This window comes from Leiobunum rupestre, chromosome 8 (assembly GCF_980474605.1).
Source record: "Leiobunum rupestre chromosome 8, qqLeiRupe1.1.hap1, whole genome shotgun sequence".
NCBI lineage: Eukaryota > Metazoa > Arthropoda > Arachnida > Opiliones > Sclerosomatidae > Leiobunum > Leiobunum rupestre.
In genome coordinates, this window is record NC_143391.1 from 20,178,362 (window position 1) to 20,201,061 (window position 22,700).

The 22,700-nt window shown below is 42.0% G+C and overlaps 1 protein-coding gene across 5 annotated transcripts in view; it reads left to right on the plus strand.

Annotated features, from left to right (window-relative positions):
- Positions 1-22,700, plus strand: part of LOC149932683 (nephrin-like) — a 113,327-nt gene that overhangs the window by 39,902 nt on the left and 50,725 nt on the right. For all 5 annotated transcript variants that reach the window (XM_090156442.1, XM_090156443.1, XM_090156444.1 and 2 more), the window contains 4 exons: positions 241-399; positions 1,234-1,410; positions 3,314-3,604; positions 6,370-6,581. In XM_090156442.1, the coding sequence (XP_090012568.1) occupies positions 241-399; positions 1,234-1,410; positions 3,314-3,604; positions 6,370-6,581 (839 nt within the window). The remainder of the gene's footprint in view (positions 1-240; positions 400-1,233; positions 1,411-3,313; positions 3,605-6,369; positions 6,582-22,700) is intronic.

Below are 22,700 nucleotides of genomic sequence, written 5' to 3' on the forward strand. Positions count from 1 at the left end.
GTCTAGCCGTTTGTTTACTCTTTTTCCCCAGCGACCTTTAATTTGAAAAAGTTTAACGCGTTTTATTTTTTACGGTGTATGATTATTTAGTTTTGATAGGGGAGCTTAATCTCAAATATTTATCGCAGTTAGATCCGCTTCATCTAGAAAAAAATTATAGCCAGAGGAATAAACTCGGAAAATATGAATATGTATTGAAAAAAATTACTCTAAATTATTTTCATTTATCTTTCGTCTCAGTGGCTCCCTCCAACGTTATTTTGAATAACAAAGAAAAACCGCAAGAGATTCAAGTCCGGGAAGCGACCCGCGTCACTCTCACTTGCCAAACCGACAGAAGTAAACCCAAATCTGCCCTCAGATGGTACAAGAACCAAAAGGAGATCGAACCTGACGAAGGTAATACGACGCGTCTCGTACCATATAATGGATCATCCGCGTTACGTTGTTGACTCCATTTCTCCGTGACCAACTTTTAAGTCTTCCAACGCGGTACAGCGCGGCCATCCTCAAGTTATAAATGCGGTGGACAGGAGATCTTAAAACTTCGAGGAATTTACTCCTCTGTGGGTCGTTTTTAATCCAGTTTTTTTTTGGTATCTTAGGGGAATAACGGTGTTGACTTTCACGACGGTAAGAGTTGGCTGGGGAGGGTTTTTAGACGCTGTTTTGACTTTGAGAAAGTAATTACTTATAGATTGGTAGCTTGTCAGTGTGTTTCGGTAACGACTAGCGTAGGCGGTTAATATCGGCTGTCCGCCTTGGACGTAACTGTCAGTTGATCCGTGGTTCTACTATACACGCGTAGCTCTCCCCGGGCGCGCTCGTCCTCACTTCTGACTTCTGACGCGTTGTCGAACGGTGAGCCGCATCCATCAAGTTTGAATCCCTATTCTCTCACACTCTCGATATTTGAAGACAAGAAAAAGCTCTTCCGTTTTATCTCAACTTACCGCGCGCTGTTCTTTGTTTACGCAAACAAAAACCCCAGCCCGTTATCGCCTTTCTTCCTGTATTCTTACACTCGAGAGCGGCTAACAAGGAAGCTACTCGTCTCGGGTATCGGGCGACGCCTTGGGATGGAAACGAACGCGCTGTCCGTTTTGATCTGAGAATCTTTTCTTCGGACTTTATAGAATGTATTATAAAGGGGGGGGGGGGGCAGCCACCCGAGGATGGCTTTTCATTATAAAAGGCGGGCTTAATTTAGCGTTCTCTCTTCCTTCGCGACAGAGACGAAGCCTTCGGAGATGACGAACCCGGCCAAGCAGTGCAGCCAGTGCTTCGTGACGGTGGGCACCTTGTCTGTGCATCCGAAACGGGAGGACAGCGACGCTACCTACACTTGCTCGGCTCAGCACCCAGCCCTCAAAAGTCCCCTGGAGGCTTCTTTGACTATCAGCGTCTTGTGTGAGTAGTCCCTCTCCTCCTCCCGCCGAAACCCTTTCTACGTCAACGGGCCATTTTTGGATCCATTCTTCGCGTCCGCCTTGTCCGATATAATACGGGCCATTCTTGGCGCTGCAGCGGGAAGGCCCGGCGGATGGCTTATACTGGGATTTAACTGGGTCTCTGCCGGGTGTAGCCGCGGTATCCCCTTTTCCTATTCCAAAAAACTATCATTCTCGGCAGCGGTAATTCTTTCACGTGTCACCTATTTATAAATCACTCTTTCTTTATTCTTCCACCCTGGTGGCATTTTTCCTTGTCGCGCGGATGTAGTTTTTCTCCTCTCTTACCTCCGGCCACCCCCCTCTACTTTAACACCCCTACGAGGCTGTCACCTCGCCAAATTCTATGGCGTATCCGTTCCGCCTTCTACCGGGGTTTTTGCCTCGCTATGTAGTGACGGAACTACGGTCACTCAAGCCTAGCCGCCTCTCGTTCGGCGTCGTTGGCTCCCTCGAACTAGAACCAAGCTGGACGCGCCACCGCTACCTATAACAACTTGACTCCTAAGTGGAGTAAAATCTGCTCCAACCTTAAAAGGGATTAGCGATCCGTTTTCTTTCCGCTCGGTACGGAATCGGAAAATGGACGGAGTAAAGAGGAACTAGTCGAAGTCAGTCCGAAAGGCGTTCCAGGCTGCGCGGAAAAACTGGCGGCTCTCGTGTTCGCGCCCAAAAAAAGGTTGCAACCCCCCCCCCCCCAGACGAGTGAAAAGAACTTTTGATAAAAAGTGAAACGACACCGTTAGTGGAACTAAGTATACTAAGGGTAAATTAGGCTGTCTTCGGCGGAAGCCCACGCTCTCGGCTTTCTTTTCTCGTCGTCGGAGCCTTCTCCATCCGCCGCGGCCCCCCCTTCGATACTTTATAACTCTGGCGCGTACTTGTTCGCAGCGCCACTGTTCCGATCTCGTTTTAGGCGTCGAATCCGTCGAAGGGCCATTCTTCTTAATCTACGGGGCGAGCCAGAGCTTAAAAGTTCTTAGCGAGGCCGATTCTTCTTTTAAAGTTTTACGCCAAAGTCCCCTTTCTCGGTCGACGTCAGACGAGAGCTCTCCGGGAGTCGATTAGGCCCAGCCTTTAAAAGGAGATTGACGGATAGAATTATCGTTAAAAAGTCTTTTTGATCAAATTATTTCTTTCCACCCCCTCTCCCTTCCCCGTTTTTCATCCCCAAAGGTGTGCTTTCGGCTTCTTTCGCATTAGGAGTTCTCGTTTTGACGCCTTAATCCGCAACCTTCGCCGGGATACGTGCCTTATTGTCTCACCGCCACCGTGATTATTCCGAAATGGCGTCGCGACGAAAATAGCCTTTTTATCGCGGTTGCCGTTAGAAGCTCTAAAGGCTAGTTCCCACTTAGCGAAAAATGCAGTTTTCGCGAAGCGAATTGACTCATGCGAGTGAAATTTAGTGAAGCTTAAAGCTACGACGAAAATTAAATTCGTCGCGAAATTCTCGAAAATTCGTCAAGTGGGAACTCGGCTTAAATTGGGTAATTTTTGTAAATGACCTTTTGAGACTCGGAATCCCAAGCTTTTGATGATTCGTATTTTCGCTCGTCTACCGCGAGATTTTTCCCACACGCCGCGTCCACTTCATTCGGACCCTATCCATCGCGTGCGAAGGAAGCTATCCTGGCGGTTCGCGACACCCAGCCCAAGGGACAAATTACGTTTATTCCCTATTTTTTTACCCCGTATTTTCCGCAGTGTTATTACGCGTTATTTTCATTCCTTTTTTTTTGCTTTTTGTCGTCCGAACCGACTCGATGTCGAATGTCTTTTGAATTATTTTCGTTCCAATTTTGTCCGTCGCGAAACTAAAAGACAAAGTTCTAAAAGCGTCGTTTTGTCTTTCGGAACAGACGCTCCCGATCCACCGACGATAGAAGGTTACACAGAGGATGACTCCTTGAAAGTCGGTGATCAAGTCAGTCTGGTTTGCGTCTCTCGGAGTGGAAACCCTCCAGCCAGGTTAACCTGGTTTAGAGGAAACGCTCAAGTAGACGCCTCGTACACGACGGCTGGCAAAGTTACCTCCAACAAGTACACCTGGACAGTCAGACCCAGAGACAATAAGTCCCTCTTGAGGTGCGAGGCTTCCAACGACGTTTCCGTTAGAGCAGCTGCTATCACCGTTCAGTTGAACGTCGTCTGTGAGTGGCCGACCTTTCTCAACAATTTTCATACTTCTCTATTCAATCCATCGAACTTCTTAGTTCAACGATAAATACAGACGAGTTTAGCTATATTTATAGACATTACCGATTCCAAGAACGTATTTCTCCCGTAATCTTCTCATCCCTACTAATTGGGCTCCAACTTATTAAATGATATCTCCTTAAGCTCTTTACCAGTAAACATCTTAATATCTTTAGATAAATAACCAACGATACGATCATATCGCTAAGCGGCTATACAGGGTGCTGAGTAGTTCCTTGGATCGGCTGGCGTTCCAAATCTTAAATTTATCCACGGAATAGGGGAAACATGACGAGCTTTAGCGCGGAATTTGTAATCTACCGCCCAAAGCGGTAATTATTAATTACGAATTGAGTTATCCCCTTCAATCGGTCAGTTTACGTTAGCTTTGACTAGCGGATAAACTAAGCCCCCGTAATCACCGCGACTAATACTAATTCCTCCTTTGACTCGATTGCCCCTTCCTTCGTAGAGGGATTCAGATTTCTGGCAACACGCGGTGCACGCGCGCATTACAGGTAAGCACCGCTAGAACGACAGATCCAAGGGGCAAAGCAGAAGCACCCAGTTTTCCTCGAAAGCCAACATTTCGAGTGTTTTCGTTCCGCGGGCAATAGGAAGGATTACTTATTACGAATATATGCCGAAAGTAAATTTTCTGAATATGGGTTTTGAGACAAAAAAGTCTCAAGAAATCTTAAGAAAATCCTTGGGAGCTCTAAGTAGTCTTTGGGGGGTTGAACGTTTGGAAATATTGTCTTAAGAGTTCTTTGGAAAGTTATAGGGAAGTTTTGAGAGAAATAGCTTTGGAATATATTGGGATATTATTTCTTAAGATTTCTGAAGAAAATCAAATAGAAATTTTGGGAGAAAACATCTAGGGAAATATTGGGAAAATTTATCTGAGGAAAACTTAAGAAAAATTAAAGGAATTTTAAAGAGAAAAAATGGTTTTATTGGAAAATGTTGTTTTAAGATCTTTTAGAATAAATAAAGTTTTGGGAAGAATTTAGATTTGATTATATTACTGTTTTTCGGAAGAAAAATTACGGCATATTTGAGCTAAGGAAGCCCCCGAAATGAAACTGGAGTTTGGGGATTTCTAGGGAAATTTTCTTAAGAACGTTGTTGGGAAAAAGGGGCCAATTTTCCCCTTATTTCCCAAGGGAGTTTCTTAAGAAGTTCCCATTATTACCGTTAAAAAATTTCTTAAGATTTCTTGAGACAATTTTTATTAGGGTAAATGTCTAATGCTTTCGGTTTTACTTAAAAGATTGTAATCGCGAAAGCAGTCGTCTACTTCTTTATAAAAGGGATGATATTTCGCATCGCTTATGGCATATATATATATATATATATATATATATATATATATATATATATATATATATATATATATATGTTTCGGGATTTTGAGCACCAAGAGAAATTGTTCTGACAGCTTGCTCAAAGACAAGTGGCCGAACTGGAAACTACTTTCAATTCCGAAATGGAACCTGTACGTCTCGACAAAACATTTCAACTACTTTTCTTATTCCACATAGTTTGTTGAATTCTATTTGTTGCCACGAAAGAATATAACCTAATTAGAAGCTAGTAGACCGAAAATGTCTGATGTTCTGTCTAAAATGTATATTTTGCACTTACAAAGGAGAGTACCCGAGGTATTTATTGCCGATTTTGTTCAAAGTCGGGCGTTATGTAGACTTAGATGAGATATGAAATTTCCCAAAAGGAGACGTTGCACTACCCGTTCGATTTGCCAAGGCAACCAAAAATGTTTTGATCACTTAAAACAAAAAATCTCTATTCAAAAAAGCATGGGTTTTTCTCGGTTTCACAGAGAACATTTTTAAAAATCTCGAAATGGGTAATTTGGACCAATTTAGGTAAATTTCAACAAGTTTGGGTAAATTGGAACATTGTTGGAGTAAAATTGTAAATATTTTTGGGTAAAATAAGGAAAAAATCTTATTTTTGTTTTAAGTGGTCAAAAAAAATTTCGGTTGCCATGGCAAATCGAATGGGTAGTGCAACGTCTTCCTTTTGAAAATTTCATATCTCATATAGGTCTACATTACTCCCGACATTTTGAACAAAATCGGCAATAAACACCTCGGGTACTCACCTTGTTAGTACATACTCTCAGTGGCGCACCCAGATGGGGGGGGGGGGGGCGAGGGTTAGGGGAAAAAAACCAAAGTTAAATATAAAAAAATTGTAGATTTTAGAGAGATGGTTGACCTACTTTTTTCTATAATACAGATTTCATAAAGTCGGTGACGAATATAGATGTCGGTAGCGTTGCTTTGTAGCCCTTATGAATGTTTTAGTACTTCTCCGCATTACAGTGAAATAGAGCCGCGACGTTAGAGAGTTGCAAAATCCAAGCCGTTCAAAAATATCTCCCAAAACGCTGAAAATACTAATCTTAGTTGTCAATTGTAACTAGAATCTAACATTTTAAACTTTATTTAATATATTGGAATTTTTTAGGGTGGCTTGATCCTCCAGCCCCCTCCCGCGTGCGACACTGCACACCCTTTACTGCTATCGGTATATTTTATCAATATTTAAAATTTAGGCTCGTACTTGAAAACTGTATAGAATCGAGGACACGAATAAACCAAGACTAGGAATTATTTATTACGGTGTTCGAGTAAAATTGTAGGTTTTCCTAGTATCTAGTTTGTAACGTAAATTTTCAAATTTTCATTAGATGCACCTGCCGCTGTCGGAGTTAGTGGACCAAAAACGGCGATTTCGGGGGAAACAGTTACCTTCACCTGCACCACGGACCCCAGCAATCCACCCGCTCTGATTAAATGGTCCGTCGACGGAGGATCCGTTCTTCCGGGAGACGAAATGAGCTACGGCACCGAGACGGGATGGGTCACCGTTTCCAACCTCACAGTCACACTCGGACGTCAGGTAGGAGAGACCACCCGTCTCCTTCTAATTTATAATCCGCGTTCCGCCTTCGTCGCCTCGTTGACCCGCGCCTTTTCAATTTGAAATATATCCGCCGGGTTCGTCGTTATTACCCACTTAATTATCATTTAATCGTTCCTTATTCAACCCAATCTATGGTTCTAGATATTTTTTCATCTACATTTCAAAACGCGATGTTTCGGGGGTGGCGAAAGAATAGACGACATCGTAGATTGAAACTCGATCCATTTTCATCTATTTGGAAAAGAAATTACTCAAATTTGCATTTTGGAAGAGTGAAAAAAAACTGTAAAAAGAACTTTCGAGCAAATAATTCTTCCAGCCGTTTTCCCAGAACGACTCTGTCTCTTCTCGTTCCCTCTTCTCGCGATCTTCGAGAAAGAAAAACCTAAAAATTTTTCCTCGTTGGAGTATAAAAGTATAACTCCCCATTGTCATACACCGCGAAGATGGAGGGGGAAAATAAAGGAAAAAGAAGCGCGAGAGAATGCTGGAAAAGAGGTAGGAGAGATGGAAAAGGACGGCTGAGTCCATTATCTATAGAAATTGAAGGGGGGGTTGTTTATCAAAAAAAAATTCCGGGAATGGGAGAGGGGTGGGCGCGAAGGACCCGGAGTTTTTGTCCGTCGAGTTTGTACTCTTTAGGGCCCTCCGCTTTGGTCTCATCCCCCGTCGCCCGTAGAAATGTATTTATCAAAACAACATTGACAGCCATTGGCTCTTTCTTTGATATAGTCCCCGGTAAATATATATAGACGATGGGCACTCTTCTAAATAAGGGGTCAGCCGCCCCCCTCTCCCCCCTTTCCTTTCTGCTTTAGTCGCTTGTTTATCTTTCCGAAGCCGGGGAATCCGCGCGCCGACGATCCTTATTTTCGGAAATGTAAAAGAGAAAATGATCTATAGTCGATCATTTATTCGTTGGGGGAAGATACGGCCGCCTCTCCCGGGGAATTTCTCAGTGCACGTTCTCAGAAACCCCCCCCCCCCCCGCCCCCCGCCCTCACCCCCAGGAGAAGACGTTCGAGTTGGAACCCAACCTCCGCGCTCGCAAACCGAACCCGTTTCCCGAGCGTTTACTCGAACATTCCAGCGAGATGAGGATCTTCGAGGCAGACCCTTTATAGCGCGTAATCACCCCTTGTTCTCTCGTATATCGAAAGTAATTTTTACGCGTGAATATTCGGGTCTTCTCCCCCGTCCTGTTTGTTTTTGGTCGCGACTCGCGGAGGGAATCGGAGTGAATGGGCGCGTGAGAGCTTCGTCCATCATTCTCTTTGAAAGCATAATTTTCGCATCAACCTTTATCGCCATTAGGGTGGAAGGGGGGGGGGGGCTCTCTACGGTTAATATTGGAATATCTCGATAGATACCCTTTCTTTTCGTTCCCGCCATCGAGTTCGACCCACTCGTCCTCGATGGTGGAAATGCCGAAAGGAAAAATAGAAAGCGCTAGTTTTGTTTGAGCACGGTTCGCTATTAGGTTTCTCCCTTTCACTAAACCCAATTTACGGATTATTCTGGGTTTGGTTTTATGTTATTGGGCGTAGCTATTGTGTAGAGCAACGACGCCCGTTGTTTGTTTGGTCGGATATGTAGGAAAATGGCGGCGTCTCCTCTAAACCCTGGGGGTTAACCTTGATATTACCAGTCCAAATAAGGGCGGTCAATAGCGAAGGATCTCTGGATAGCCGAAACGAACTTTGTAATGGATAGCTAGGTTTTCTCGTTGGTTATTAGGCCGAGCTCATTCGCTGATAAAATAGAAATAGAACTCCTCATTATCCGTGTTGGGCCGAGAGTGTAGTCGTTCGGAAGGATGTACCCGTAAGATCCGATACGCGCGCTGATGTAACGAATTCCGGAATTAAGTAGGTCAACAATATAACGCTCCGACGAACGCGAATGTTTATCGACCTAACTAGGGATTTGCTCCCCATTACAAATTATCTATAGTCGAGCCTGATTTATGAAACGCGCTTTTAACAATGAGTTTTGGGCTTCGAGATTTCCCTATCACTTCAAAGTTTAAAAGTTTATCAATTCAAGTTTGACTTTCTGCCGGGTTAAAATACTCCGAAACGCCGTAAAAGATGCTTTTAAAAAATTGACTCCCTTTTTCTTAAATTTCCAATTTCGCTATCCGTTTTAAGAAATACTAAAAGTTAAAGTTAATAAAAACCATCTATGGATTATAATGCAGTTAAAATACGTGAAAAGGTAGAAACGTCCATAGTAAAAAGGGGGAAAAAAAGCTAAACTCTAACAAATTTAAAGTAATGATAAAACTTACGGAATACTCCATGGACAGTAAATTAAGAGGACAGGTTTTCGATACCCTTTCACAGTGCATTTTATTTCTACCCGCGTATCAATCAGCTCGAGAGACTCCGAGAGAGTCTTGCAAGGTCATTTGTACCACGTGATCTTAAAATTTCAAAATGGCAATCTAATGCGGTTGATATTGTTACGTAATCTTTTGCGCTTTATATTTTAGTAATTTTTAATTTTGGTTTTTTAATTCAATAAAAACTATCAACTGATATTTAGTATATCGTATTTAATCTATAAAAACGTGAAAAAATACCTTTTGGCGTAAAAATTTACTTCGTGTTTATCTTTTTTCGGTTTTCGAACAGTATCCGTCCACTCTTAGCTATACTTGTTTTTTTTTTCAATAACCTTGGCCGACTCCCTTAGTGTGATTGGTTTACGGGGGCTAAAAACCAGGCTTTTTACCGATCCCCTAAAATCTACTATAAATGAATACTCGGACCAATAGGTCTTCGAGAATAAAATTAAAACGCGTTTTGAAAATTTTAATGTTCAGGCTTAGCTTCTGTTTTCGGTTTAGTCGCAAGTCCGATTCATTGCGTGGTACCATAAGGCTATAATATTTTTCATAAGTTTGTCAGTTTGGGGAATATTTTACTGAGAGCTAGTAACGGAGTGACGTCATCACAAGAAGAAAATCTCCCCCTAGCGAGGCGCTGTCAAAGGCTACGTGTGACGCGTTAGCAAGCGAACGCAAAACGGCGGCGAAGCCCTTATAATGCAGTCTGTCTCGTGAATAGCTCTCAGTAAAACGTTTGCATGTGAAGAATAATAAGTGTCACACTTAAGTAACAATATTATACACTTATGGTGGCACTGATGAGTTCCAACTAGTTCGAAACCGGTCTACCGCTGGAAAAAAAAACTTGTTGAGGTTAACGGTAATAGTTAGTGTAGGGAGCTGTTGGCTCGATCGCGTGGCATGCAGGGCTTTCCACCACCCTCCTACGCGTTGTAACCCGGCCACCTGAATTTATGGCTTCAAAAGTCGCTTGATGACTTAGGCCTAAGGTGGTGCCTTGGGTATTAGCCTAGCTGATTATTATTATTATTAGAAAAATGCTGGCTATTTTAATTCATTTTAATTCGTTTTTGACTCGAAGACCTATTGGTCCGATAATTTCATCAGTTTTACCATTACTTTAAATTGGTTAGTTTAGCTTTTTTGCCCCCTTTTTATTATGTACGTTTCTGCCTTTTCGCGTATTTTAAGAAATCCTAAAGCCACGTGACTTACTCTTTCCGGGCCAATTAACAAGTTCTACTTTCACTTTCTCGATGACTATCGCGAGCTATTAGTAGTCATGGCGAATGGCGCTGTCTTTTTTTATCTCCTCGTAAGTCACGTGTATTTCATCGCGTTTTTCGCTTGTTAAAATGACTCCGCCTACAAGTTGTGTGTAGGTGGAGAGTGAGGTCAGTTCGCGGACGCAACCCCGGAATCCCCCGAAGTAAACGGACGTGATTCTTCCGGCGATGTTTGCTCTGGAAAGCCATCGATGGAACTGGGCTCCGAAAGAACGAAAGCGCAAAAATAAATAGAGGTAGAATTGGCCCAACCTGGTCAATTTTCCGCCATTTCTAATTCGATAAAAAAGTTAAAACTAGCGTGCTACGATGGTTAGTCTGGCGAAAAGAAAAATTCTATGTAAATTACTTTCGTGATTGAAGTCGCTCAAACCCAGTTTAGCCCTCCTTTTTTCTATCCGTTGGAAAAACCTCTCAGTTTGGCAAACCCACGCTGTTTTTCAAGCCTCGCGGAAAAAGTTCGATTTAAAAATCGACCGAACTTGATTTACTAATTGGGAGTAACGGAAAAACACGAGTCGAACGGAAAAAGTAAAGTTGCGGTGCCGAAATCTTTTTTATTTTTACTTTTGGAATTGAGGACGGTGAACGGGGGAGTGTTAGTGGGTGAAGGGAACTTTTTACTCGTCCCAAATTAGCTCGGTTCGATTCCTTATTCGTACAATTCTCGCGTTTTTTCTTCACCCTTGTTATTTTTCATCTTTCATCGACGTCATTCGTTTAATGTTATTTTTTTCCCAGTCGTGATAAATCGAAGGAATCGTCTTATCGCCGCTGAAGCCGGCGACGTCATTTTCGCCATTCGTCGGATTGCAGTGACATTTTGCGCCGGCCCTTTATTTAAGACGTCCTGTTTGTTTCTTCCTCCGCTTTTAGAGATAAATGATGGTTCGATTCATTTCATTCAGAAAAATCGCCTCCTTGTTCGGTGCCATCCCCGCCATTTCGAATCACTTTGTGAAGAATCGTGATGAAGATGGGTGCCAGGGGTGCGCGAGGGGTGCACGAGGGGTGCGCGAGGGGTGCAAGGACCAGGGGGGCGGGGGCAAAGGTGTGTTTTTTGGAACGCGTCTGGCCCGATCATTTTTATCAATTTTGTCCATTTTCCAAACACCCCCTACCGGTCATTTTCGTGACGAACACGTCACTATATCTTTATTTCTCGAGTGTGTGACACTAAAACGCGTCACTTTCAAGAACGCAAACTTCACCCTTTTCCCGAGCGTTCACTTAAATAGACACCGTATAAAAACGTTTGGAAAATATTTTAGTATACGATGGGGACGTAAGAAAAGGTAGAGAGATAAAAAAAAAAGGAATTTGGAGGATGGAAGGTTGGAAGAGTTGGAGAAACACGAAGAAAAAATGGTCCGAAAAGGGTCCCCGAAACTCGCTCATCCGAAACAAAGACCGTTTATATCAAACAGCAATTGCGATCTGCTGACAGCTCAATTCTCTTAAATTGAGCTTACTGTGTTCGACCTTTTTTGTCGCTATAACTTTAAGGAATGAACATTCAACACTCTCCTACTTCTAGGTTCTCTTCAAATACCACCTCTTTATTGAAAACCTAAAACCGTTGCGCTCATCTCTTCACTATTTACATGTACGTCCCAAATATTCATCCGATATTCGTGGAAATCGATAAATAGGAATATATTCTACACAAAAGAGGAATTGAAAATTTCGGAAATTATTGGCGCGGAAGTAATTTTAAACGTTATTTTCGTCCACCCTTTCATTCTCTCTCATTTTTTTTACTCTTCTTCGTTATCCAATTTCGCGTTTTTTTCTTTCGCGAGACTTATTAAAAAATACCAGAAAAAGATAAAAGAAATCTTTAAAAGCGAAGAAAAGGCTTTCCTCGACAGTCAATGGAATATACGATGGTTGGGGTAAAAATATAATATTATACGTGTACGCGAAGAGAAAAGAATTGTCTACGTACTCCACTTCAATCAATATCTGAGAGTCAAATGAAGAGCCAGAGGTGACCGCGTTCAAACTTTAATTACGAGGACTTCATTATTAATTTTTTCCTATTTCTCTTTTCTTACCGGAAGTTAGGCCAAAACGCCAATGTATTATTCCTCAAATTAAGCCTGTGGTTTTCTCCTTTTTGTACGGACTTGTTTTGTCTTTCTGCTGTGCCATCTGGGCGAGGGGGAGGGTGGATGAAGGGGTTCGCGGCATTGACTTTTTTTATCGAATTCCGTTGGGACCAACGAAGAGAAAGACGAAAATGATATAAACATTTGCTTTGTGGTATTACCAGAAGTATTTAAGATTACGAGGCTATATTCAAAGCGTCCTATTCAATGGGTGCAACTTGGCCGACAAGCCGCGGAAGCTTACACCGAATCACGGCAGAAAAAGTTTCCGCTCGTATTACTCCGTAAATAAAGTGGTGCTATTTAATTATTAATAAACTAATTTTTTGGATTCTAATATTTGTAGAAAGTTACTTGAAACGGTATTTTGAATAAAAAGAATGGGAGCGTGCGATGGTACATGTTTGAAGCGAATAACACTAGCGGCATTAAGTATATTTAAGATAAATATTATATTCAATACCATTTGCATAAGTGTATAATATGGTTTCGTAAGTGTGACACTTCCTATTCTTCACGAGACGGACTGCATTATGGGCTTCGGCGCCGTTTCGCGTCCGCTTGCTAACGCGTCACGCGTAGCCTTTGACAGCGCCTCGCTAGGGTGAGATTTTATTCTTGTGGTGACGTCACTCCGTTACTAGCTCTCAGTAAAATAATCCCCAAAGTGACAAACTTATGGAATTATATTATTAATAACTCTAGCAGAATTAAGTATATTTAAGATAGATAAATTAAATCTTAATTTATGTTATTTATTTATTTATCACGAAACCTCCAAATTGCTATATATAAAATGAAATCCTTTCATATTAAATTAAGTAGGATTTGGAGTACAATTTTCGGCGTTCTTTCGGGTAAAGTACAGAATTTTCATTTTATTTTTAAAGTTTGAACAAAATTTGAAATGCCTTTTAGGATTTGTAGCCATAATATGTAACCCAGTTTTAGCATTCTAGCGTAATATATAGCCTGAATATTATAAATCATGGAAATTCCAAAACTATTTTTAAAAAGTCTTGAAACGTAAACATTGACATTGTGGACATTTCTATCTCCAGACTGTTGCCCTTCCTAATGAAATTTCGTAAGAAATATATCCGTATACCGAAGGCCGTGCCTGTACCAGTTTGTGTGTGTGTGTTTCTGGGGGGAATCTTCCCTATTTCACGGTTCAATTCGTGGATTTTTCCGTTGACCTTCACCATCACGCTCCCACTTATTTTACGTCCGCAGGGACCCTAATTTTGTCAAAGCATAAAAACAGGAGGGGGAACCACCCGTCCACCCTGACAAAGAGAAGCCACCCCTCTGACCCCCCAATGTCTCGGATAAAAAGAAGAAACTTATAAACGCAATAAAGAATAAGGGATGAGGATGGAGCCAGGGGTATTGAGAGGCGGTATCGCGCCGAGAGAGAAAAACAATGACGTTCTTTTTCAATGGCCTTGTTATCCAATACGAGATACGGCGTTAGGCGGCCACCCAGCCACGCGGCCACCCAGCCACGCGAGTCGCTCTCTGTACGTACCACGTAGATAAAAGCCTAGTAACTACTCGTGTTTCTCCGAAAATATCGTATAAGCCTAACGTTTTCCTCCAGAAAATATCGTATAAGCCTAACGTTTTCCCCCAGAAAACTAGAATATATTCCGTATAGTTATTGCTAGACAACGCGGTTGAAAACGGGGGATATGGTGTAGTCTGCGACATGGTTTCATTTGAGATTTTTCATCACGGAGTATGTTTGAAACGAGAAAAGTGGAGACGAAAATGGGGGATTGGTAAGAAACAGATGCCGTGTATTTGGTTTTCAAGAGCTATACCCGGAAATCGTAAATAGGGAGTAGTTTGGACTTATACGCTGCGTTTTCCGAACCTCCCTCCTATTGCAGTTGCGTTTAATGAAGAGAGAGCTATTTTGCCTTAGTCTAGTATCTTTTTATCTCTCAATTGCTAAATCGTAGCTTATACTCACTGGTACGTCCAAAATAGGCCAAGTGAACCAGACATTATGGTTGTCTGGTTGCTGGGCTGTTTTCATTTCATCAAAGGATTGCGTGTAGTTGTGTAATTCTGATAATATTAAATATACATGACTTAGGGAATATTAAGTTACAAAAAGAAATTAACATAACTAAATAAATATGAATTCCAATGAGGGCCGTTGAGCGTAAATTAAATTTTAATTCTAAAGTAACCTAACGATAATATTTTCAGAAAACCTATCTTTCAAATTAGTTTAAAAAAAATATTCAGGTCCTTAATTTCTAACCCAAGAAGTTAATTTTAAACTGCCTCTTTAAATATTCTTTAGAATTTTATAATGATGTTAACTTAATAATCAAAGTACCAAGATTTAATTTTAATTTGACCTAAATAAATAATTTAGTATATTTCTTTAAATAATTAAAAAAGATATTGCAAGTTATTCATTTTCGCATTCGAAAATTTAGTTATTTTTAAATCTAAAGATTAGCACGGTACAACCGTAATTTCATTTAACCTTAAACTTAGAAATAAATATTAACGATAAAAATAATAAAAAAAATACGCAGATTTTCTCCATCCTCGGCATTGAGTTGCTTCTGCTTATTAGGAAAAATAATCACGTATACCCGCAATTTGAAAGAGAAGGAAATGGTTGGCCGCTTTTCCCAGAGTCCCGCTCTGATCTGGTCCCTCAGGGGGGAGTAGGGGGGAGGGATAGTTGGAAATTAATTTTCGGAACAACGAGGGAGCCTCGAACAATGAGAAGTTTTAATTGAATAATTATTCCGCTCGCGTCTTGCCATTTCATTTCAATTACACTTTAGAACGACCTTTAAAAATGGGCGGCTAATAACGGCGACGTTGAAGACGGAATTAGAGTGGGGCCGAATCGGCCAATTGGGTTTACAGCCATAAAATTCTCAGACACCCTCGTCCTTTCCATTATTAATCTTCGATAGATTTCTTGGAAAAAGTTTTATTTCGCCATCGCAATTTCCCTCGTTCTTTTTTTGGAAAACGATCCATCGCCGTCCTTATAAAACAAATTGAGCCATTTTACTTGGACCGATTTGTTTACGTTCCTTTTGGCATTTCGACGAAATATTTTTGTTTACTTTCGTCCGAAAGCTTATATTCGATTTTATTGAGAATTGTTTTTTTTCATCCACCGAGTTGAGGCATTAGGCAAATCGGAAATGGTCTACAGTCTCCTCTATATGTTTTTCTTCTCCGAAAAACCAACTTTTTAACGATAAGTGTGGCGTAGAAAATGTTACGGCCAGAATCGAGTCCGCTAAATACGGCGACTCCTTAACGTCTCCTGACTGGGAAGCGAATGCCTTTTGGGCGGTATACGTAGGCGAAGGGCGGTGGAAGCTCGAAATGGATACTTTCCGGAATCGTCTCGGACGTGGCTTCTCAATCTCGGTCGTTTCCGTCTAAGAAATATCATTTCTGGGGCATCTCGAATCGCCGCGACATTTTTTATCCGAAAAATTCCGATTCTTTCATTTTTATTTGGCATTTTTCTCGAATTCGCGTTTCAGCATTATTTTGTCTCGTCTTCTCTATTCTCTCTCTTCTATTTCACTCCTTTCGAGGAATTTTATCCCGCAAACTTTTGTTTCGCTCTACTGTCCGCTTCGTTCGATGCTAGGTTCATCGGAGTCTTCGCGACGGAGTAGTCAGTCCATTAGGTTTTCGCTAAAAGCCCCGTTCCCTCCCGGTCCGTTCCTGTTCTTATCCCTCTCTTATTTTAGTTTTCACTCTTTTCTCTCCGTTCTTTCTACGTTCTTCGTTTTAAAGTTTTGTTCTCTCGTCTGGTCGAATGAAGAGCAAATATATTGCCCTTTCTAGCCTTCTTCGGGCGGGTTTCTATTCCGGGAATGCTCGTGAATAAAACATTAAAACTCCATTTGATTGTATTAAAATCCAAAATAATAACCGTACGATATTTGTCCTAATCGTTTTTTGCGTTTACTTCGATACGTTGCGATGATCGTTTCCGAGGATACGCTTGTTTTTTGTTGTATATACGAGGTTTTTTCCCCTTTTTATATCGACGAGAACCTAAACGACTGTACCGTTATCTAGCGAAATATTGATAGTACTTGAAAAATGGTCGTCGCAGTGCGAACGCGATCAAGAGTTTTGCTCCTTTTTGGTCTATCGCGTGACGCCGTACACCCGGAAGCGTAGTTAAAGGCGGGTATCGGGTGAAGTTTACGAATGCGCGTCCGTATCGTCGGATTCGATTATAGGCGGTATCGAGGGGTCGTTTCTCGAATTCGCTTAGGTTGTGATAGAGATAAACTACTCGTCTATCCAGTGGATAGAGAGAAGGCCACTCGGATAAGAACGAGACTTCGGGTCTGAGCGGAGCAAAATTGAGCCCGTGTCTGGTCCTAAAACGGAGAGGGTGGATTGGGAGCGAGTAATGGTGGAGGGTGAACGTAAGAGCTGGACGGGAAGGAAAATGTATAAATCGATAGGATGCCCCCCTTTAAAGCTGGGGCTATCAGAACGTGGCGGCTACTATTCGCTTTTTCAGCCGCTCGCAGTCTGAGAGCGAGTGCACCAGTTACGCCCCGTGTAAATCACGGCGAAAGGGGCTTTTTTCTGCGGCGCTGGCCCGCTGCTGGTGACGGACTTCCTCTTTGACTTTGCCGCGACTTTGGCCTTAATTTGACAAAACTCCGAAACCCGTTTTAAGAGTCCAATCCGCGGGTGGTGGTCGCGGCCATTACCACCTTCTTCTTCTCACCATCCGCCGCAAACTTTGACCCTTTCATTAAACGAGTACGTGTCTTCGGACCCAATTGAATGGCGAGCTCTTTGACGGAAGAAATACTTTGGTTAACTTGATCAAAAAATAGTCGTACATTTTGCCCGTGAAATTGGCGCGCTACTCCGCGGTCATTGTTTGCGGTCGTTGGTAACGAGTTCTTACGTAGAAGCGCCCCTCGTCGGTTCAATGACACCCTCAAAGATCTCGTCGTATCCTTAATACAATTTGGACGCTTTCAGAAGCGAGTCTCGGTGGATATTTGCAATGGCCGCTATTTGCCTCGAGTAAACGCTGGCGAACAGACGACGAAAAGTATGGCGAAAGGTTCTTTTTGCAAACACATTAGGGCCGGCTTACTTTTTCTCAATCCTCGCTCTATTTTTATTAAGGGCGTAAGGAGAGGCCGCTTCTAAACGTACAACGCCACAGAGACCAGACCTGATACTTACTAACGTCACAGTTCTTAGGTTAAACCCGCTTAATCGAATGAAGCTATGTATATTTTACCTTTAAAGAATCACCACTTCAAAATCAATACGAGCGTTTAATTTAATTTTTCTTACTTAAGACAAATGTTTAAACTCGACCAACCTTCTTTTTTTGAAGAGAAATCAACTTTGAACTAGAGTTAGATAACTGTATAAAACGTAAAAAAGACCAACTAATTTCGGCCCAAAGTTTTTCCAGGCGAATATTATATATATATCTAATAAGGCCCAAATCATTGATCTCTTTTACTTTTTAGTTTTAGAGTATTATTTTTTTTACTGAGGAATTCGTGAATGGGCTGCTTCTAAATAGCCAGAACCACGGAATCTTCTACACGACCTTTTAAAGTCTCTCTCTATACTCGTATAACGGCTTTTTAAAAAAAATGTTTGACATTCTTCAGGGCGGACCATCCGTAAATTATAGTTAGCGTTTACGACTCTGGATACCGTTGCTTTTCTCGGAGAAGGCGAGGGCGAGTATATCGCGTGGGCCCCTCAAAACGATTAAGGTTAAAGACACCGTTTTTTGGCGTATACCCCGTAGCGGGCAGAGCTATGGGGTGACCCACGTGATTTCGGACGATTCGCGCTCTTAAGGTTATAAAAGTTGTTTCGCGATCAACGGCTTTTTAAGATTTAGGAGCAAACCGCATTATGGGAGGAGCCATAAATCGTTCCGCAGAACGCTCTCAGAGAGAGAGAGCGAGAGAGAGAGGAAGAGAGAAATAAGAGAGAGAGAGAGAGAGAAAGGGAGATCTGTGAATAGCGTAAATCAGTCTAAGAGCCTCCGTATCCCGCACGATCTATGGACGGGCATAAAAAGAGGCACCCCGGAGTAGAGTGTTAAGCCAGGCGCTCACTGCTCTTTGTAACGTCTCCGCCCTACCTTTCGCAAGCCTTTGCTTCGTAACGGAGACGATGCCTTGTGGAAGGCAGGACAGATACGAAACGGAGAGCCAGTGGGCGCCTAGGCTTAGATGCGGGGAGGCGAGGATGAGTTTTCTATAGCCGAAGGGGTATACTCCGTCCCTTATTTCTATAGCGAGACCCGTGGCGACCCGCCGCTTAAATCAAAGGGCAAATCCCTGTTTTTCTTTATATATTCAAACGCGGAGATCGGACTCGCAATAATCGATACGATGGTGGTTGCGAGAAAAGCCTTCAAAATCCCGCTTATTTTAAAGGATATATGACCGTCTTTTAAAACCGCTTTCGTCTCTAACATTCCTCGGATAGAACAAACATAGTTCTCTTTGTAATTCCTCGGTCCCTTTAAGACGCTGGATTTGGGAAGTTCCGACTTTTCGTCCGTAGTTGAAAGTCGCTCAGATTTAAAATTTGAATCAACATCTGAAAAGTTTAAGAGTGTGTAGTTTTCGTTTACTTTCGTCGACCGTTCCGCCGGCCCGGTTGATCTTTCCGAGTGTTTATTTAGCGTAAGTAGGTCGGCAAGGTTCTCTCGGCGTATTCCGAGTAATTCTAACCGAATTTCACCCCTTTCCATAGCGGGAATATTAAAATGTCGAAATAACGGCGTAGGCCCCCGCAGGGTCGAGCCGGAGTGGGCCCAGTTCTCTTTTTCGATCGAGCGCCGTCGAGGGGGCGGGGGAGAGTGTTTTCATAGGAAGACGTCAACAAAGGCTCCAAAGTTTTTCTTTCCTTTTTCTAATCTCCCTCGAGGAGATGGAAACTTTCTAACTGAACTAAATTGCGGCTAGGCACGAGAGGAAAGCCGCCCATATTTTTTAAGCTACATAAACGCTTTCTCGTATTCATTGAATCCCAGTTAACCCGAGGATAGCTCGCACGAAACAAAAAACTCCTCCTCTTTCGCGAAGTGCCCTTTCTCTAGGTAAGCGAGAATTACCTTTTCCCTCGCATTGTTACTCTCTTTGGTACACGCGTACTTCCAGATATTCGATTTTCACTCGCCCTATTGTACCGCGATAAGCGTCAAGGTAGTTTCAATAATTGGCGGTAGTTGTTCCAGGTTTCAGAGCCTTTACCCTGTAGGCTTAAACGATGATGCTGAAGAAAAAAAGAACTTGAAATGTAATAGTTGATTTTATAAAATAAAAAGTGGTCTTGCCCAACTTGTTAAAATGTTGCTCTTACGTCACAAGACCCAGCTTTATTTGTGTATTCTTCGCACGAGCGATTTGCACGTGCTCTAGAAAAAGCTATATTCCTCGCGACTGTAGCGCGCGCTAGCAGGCTTGTCAAAGTAAGAGACTGTGACGTAAGAGCAACATTTCAACAATAAGGCCACGTTAGTTTATAAAAAGAACTATTTCTCGACTAAATATCTTTTTAATGGCAATTCGAAGCTTTTATTCTTATTTATAAATGGAACGTCCAGCGATTTGGATCGACCTATTGTTTAATGGGAGTTTTTTAGAAAACATTTTCACGAAGTTTATTCTATTTATAGACAATAAAGATATTAAGCCCGTGGTAAAGAAACGCGTAGGAAGAACGTGTACAACTCGTAGCTGTAATAATCTCTAAACGTTTTTTGGTACCGCCTTAATCTCTCTAATTTAAGTTCCGAACTTGAGCGTGTACGCTTTCATATTGCACGTAGCTGATCGTGGTATAGACCCATTTTGCCCGGTAGTTTTAATCTAATTCCGTCCAACGTTGAGTTTGACAACCTCCCATTGCGCACGAGTTTCTAAACTGGTAGTTACTTAATGTATTTCGACAACCGTGAAGGGGACCACTCATCACGTTACGCTCGACAACAACAGACACCTCCGGTACAGTTCGGTATAGTTGAAAAAGAAGAGAGGGAGTGGCGAGGGAAAGAGAGCGCCCAAGCATATACGAGGGCTCCATTCATTTCGGGGGAGACTCGTTTTAATTAAAACACTTTTAATGACGCCTTCGCAACCCCCCCCCCCCCCCCCCCAAAAAGAGAAAGATAAAAAGTGTACCCCGACCCCAGGACGAACCGCGGATGAAAAATTACGGCGAGATGTAAACGGGAGCAATATGTCTTTCGCGCCTACCTTCGAGGCGCGTAGATTTGCGGGCGCCGAATAAAAGGCGGCAAAGCGAGTGGGACGAGGCCTAATCGAATAAGGTGAGAGAGAATGACGCCGCTGGTTAGCTTCGGGAAGCGAGCGTTGTAGTCCAAATTTGATGGATTATGACGATATTCCAGGGTGTAATGGGCCGGCCGCCTGGGATTCTTTTTCGGCGCGGAGTGCTCTTTGCCTCTTCCCAATCGATTGACGACTGGCCAGAAATCTGGGTTCTTTCTCTGGCTGCCGACCGCTCCTCTCATTTCCCGAGTAACGCTAATTATCAGGGACATCTACAACTCGATTAAGAGGAAGGGGATGAAAAACGAAGCTTCCACGCCTCCCTCCGGCCCTTCCATCTTTGTCTACCTTCTTTCGCACCCGCCGGGGCATCCGTCCAACCCCGTCTACTTTCCCCTTTCCCCTTTTTCCCTGCTTCAAATTACTTTCGGATCTTTTCCTACTTGTACATTTATATTTGTAAGAAACCCCCTCCCCCATTGTTACGAAACTTATCACTTGGTTCCGATTAACACGCGAATTGTAGGTGAAGTCTGCGCGGTAAGCTACTCTTTTCCTTTACGCTTGACTGAATAACGGTGTTTAGCTTTACTCGGACTATAGATTTTCACGAATATTCGGCCGTTCCTCGGTCGTTTCTCAACAGGTAGCAAATTACTGCAGTTCCGCGAATGCCTCCTGCCCGCCGTCTGTTGGATGGAGGAGGAAATAATTTCCTTGTAGCGAAAACCCTCCTCCTCTCCCTGCTTACTCTTTGTTTTCCTATCCAAACTTCCAAAGAACGAGCTATGAAGAAAAGAGGAAAAAGATTATTGAACGCCTGCCTCTCTTTCGCCGTGTGTTTTTAATTGATTCAAAGATCAGCCGCGACTAGACCGTCGTCATTACTATTTACGCCTTTAAAAGTTGATTATTGCTTAGTCAGACTACAACATTTTCCACGCGTTAGAATTAGTAGCTGTTCGCATTGGTTTTCTCAGCAATGTCTATTTTTGACCTACTAGCCCCTGTAGAAGTGTTCAAACCGCGGTACACCAATGTTCAAGAAGAAGCAGATATACACGATTTTATCCTACAACGCTTTTTCTTTGAAACTAATTTGAAACTAGCATACTTTATAACCTTAATTTCGAATTAACATATTTCTTTATAACCTTAATATTGATTTAACATATTTTTATAAAGTCAATATCGAACCAACATTTTCCTTACCAAAATTGAAGCGGCGGCGCTAGGCTCTACCTCTAGTGGTGCCTTGGGTTATTACTATTATTATTATTATCTACTACCGACATTTTCCGACGGTACGATGCGATAGAAACCAACACCTATGACGTTTACCTGGCCCCCCCCACCCGTGCAGGGGGAAATCTAGACCACAGTGTCCACGGATACTCTCGATATAGTTATTCTCCCGACACTATAATTAAATACATGCTTGATGTGACCAAAAGAACACTGCGCGATAGGCTGATAACTATATTTAAAATAGAAACTCAATGAAGTCTCTCTATTGCAAGTTATTCGAGATTTTTTGGTTGATAAATCCCTCACTTTTTTAATCTACTATTTGGTAGCTCGTATTTAAATCTTGTCCATATTTATATCCTACAATTGAAGGTTGGGATTACTGTTAAATATGAGTAATATTTTGATGTTTCAAAAATATATGTTTATTTAAATCTAATCTAAGATTTTATCCTTAATTGTCCTCGTTTCATTCTTAAATATGGTTCTTTTTTCGGTAAAGGCTAGGCTATATTTTTAAACCGAATTCAAGACTCATTTTAATATTAATTTAAATACTCTTATTACTGTCTTTAATTAATATTTTTTACACTTGATCTAAACGGAATTGTAGCTGAAAATATCAGCCATATTTAGGACTATTTTGAAGTTCCAATGAAATAATTTTACACTGCGTTTTTTAATTTCATCTAGGTTAGTTATGCTTCATTTTATTATCGAATTAAAGTCGTTTTTGGATCTTAACTTTAAAGGTATATTTTATCCTAAAGTATTCCTAA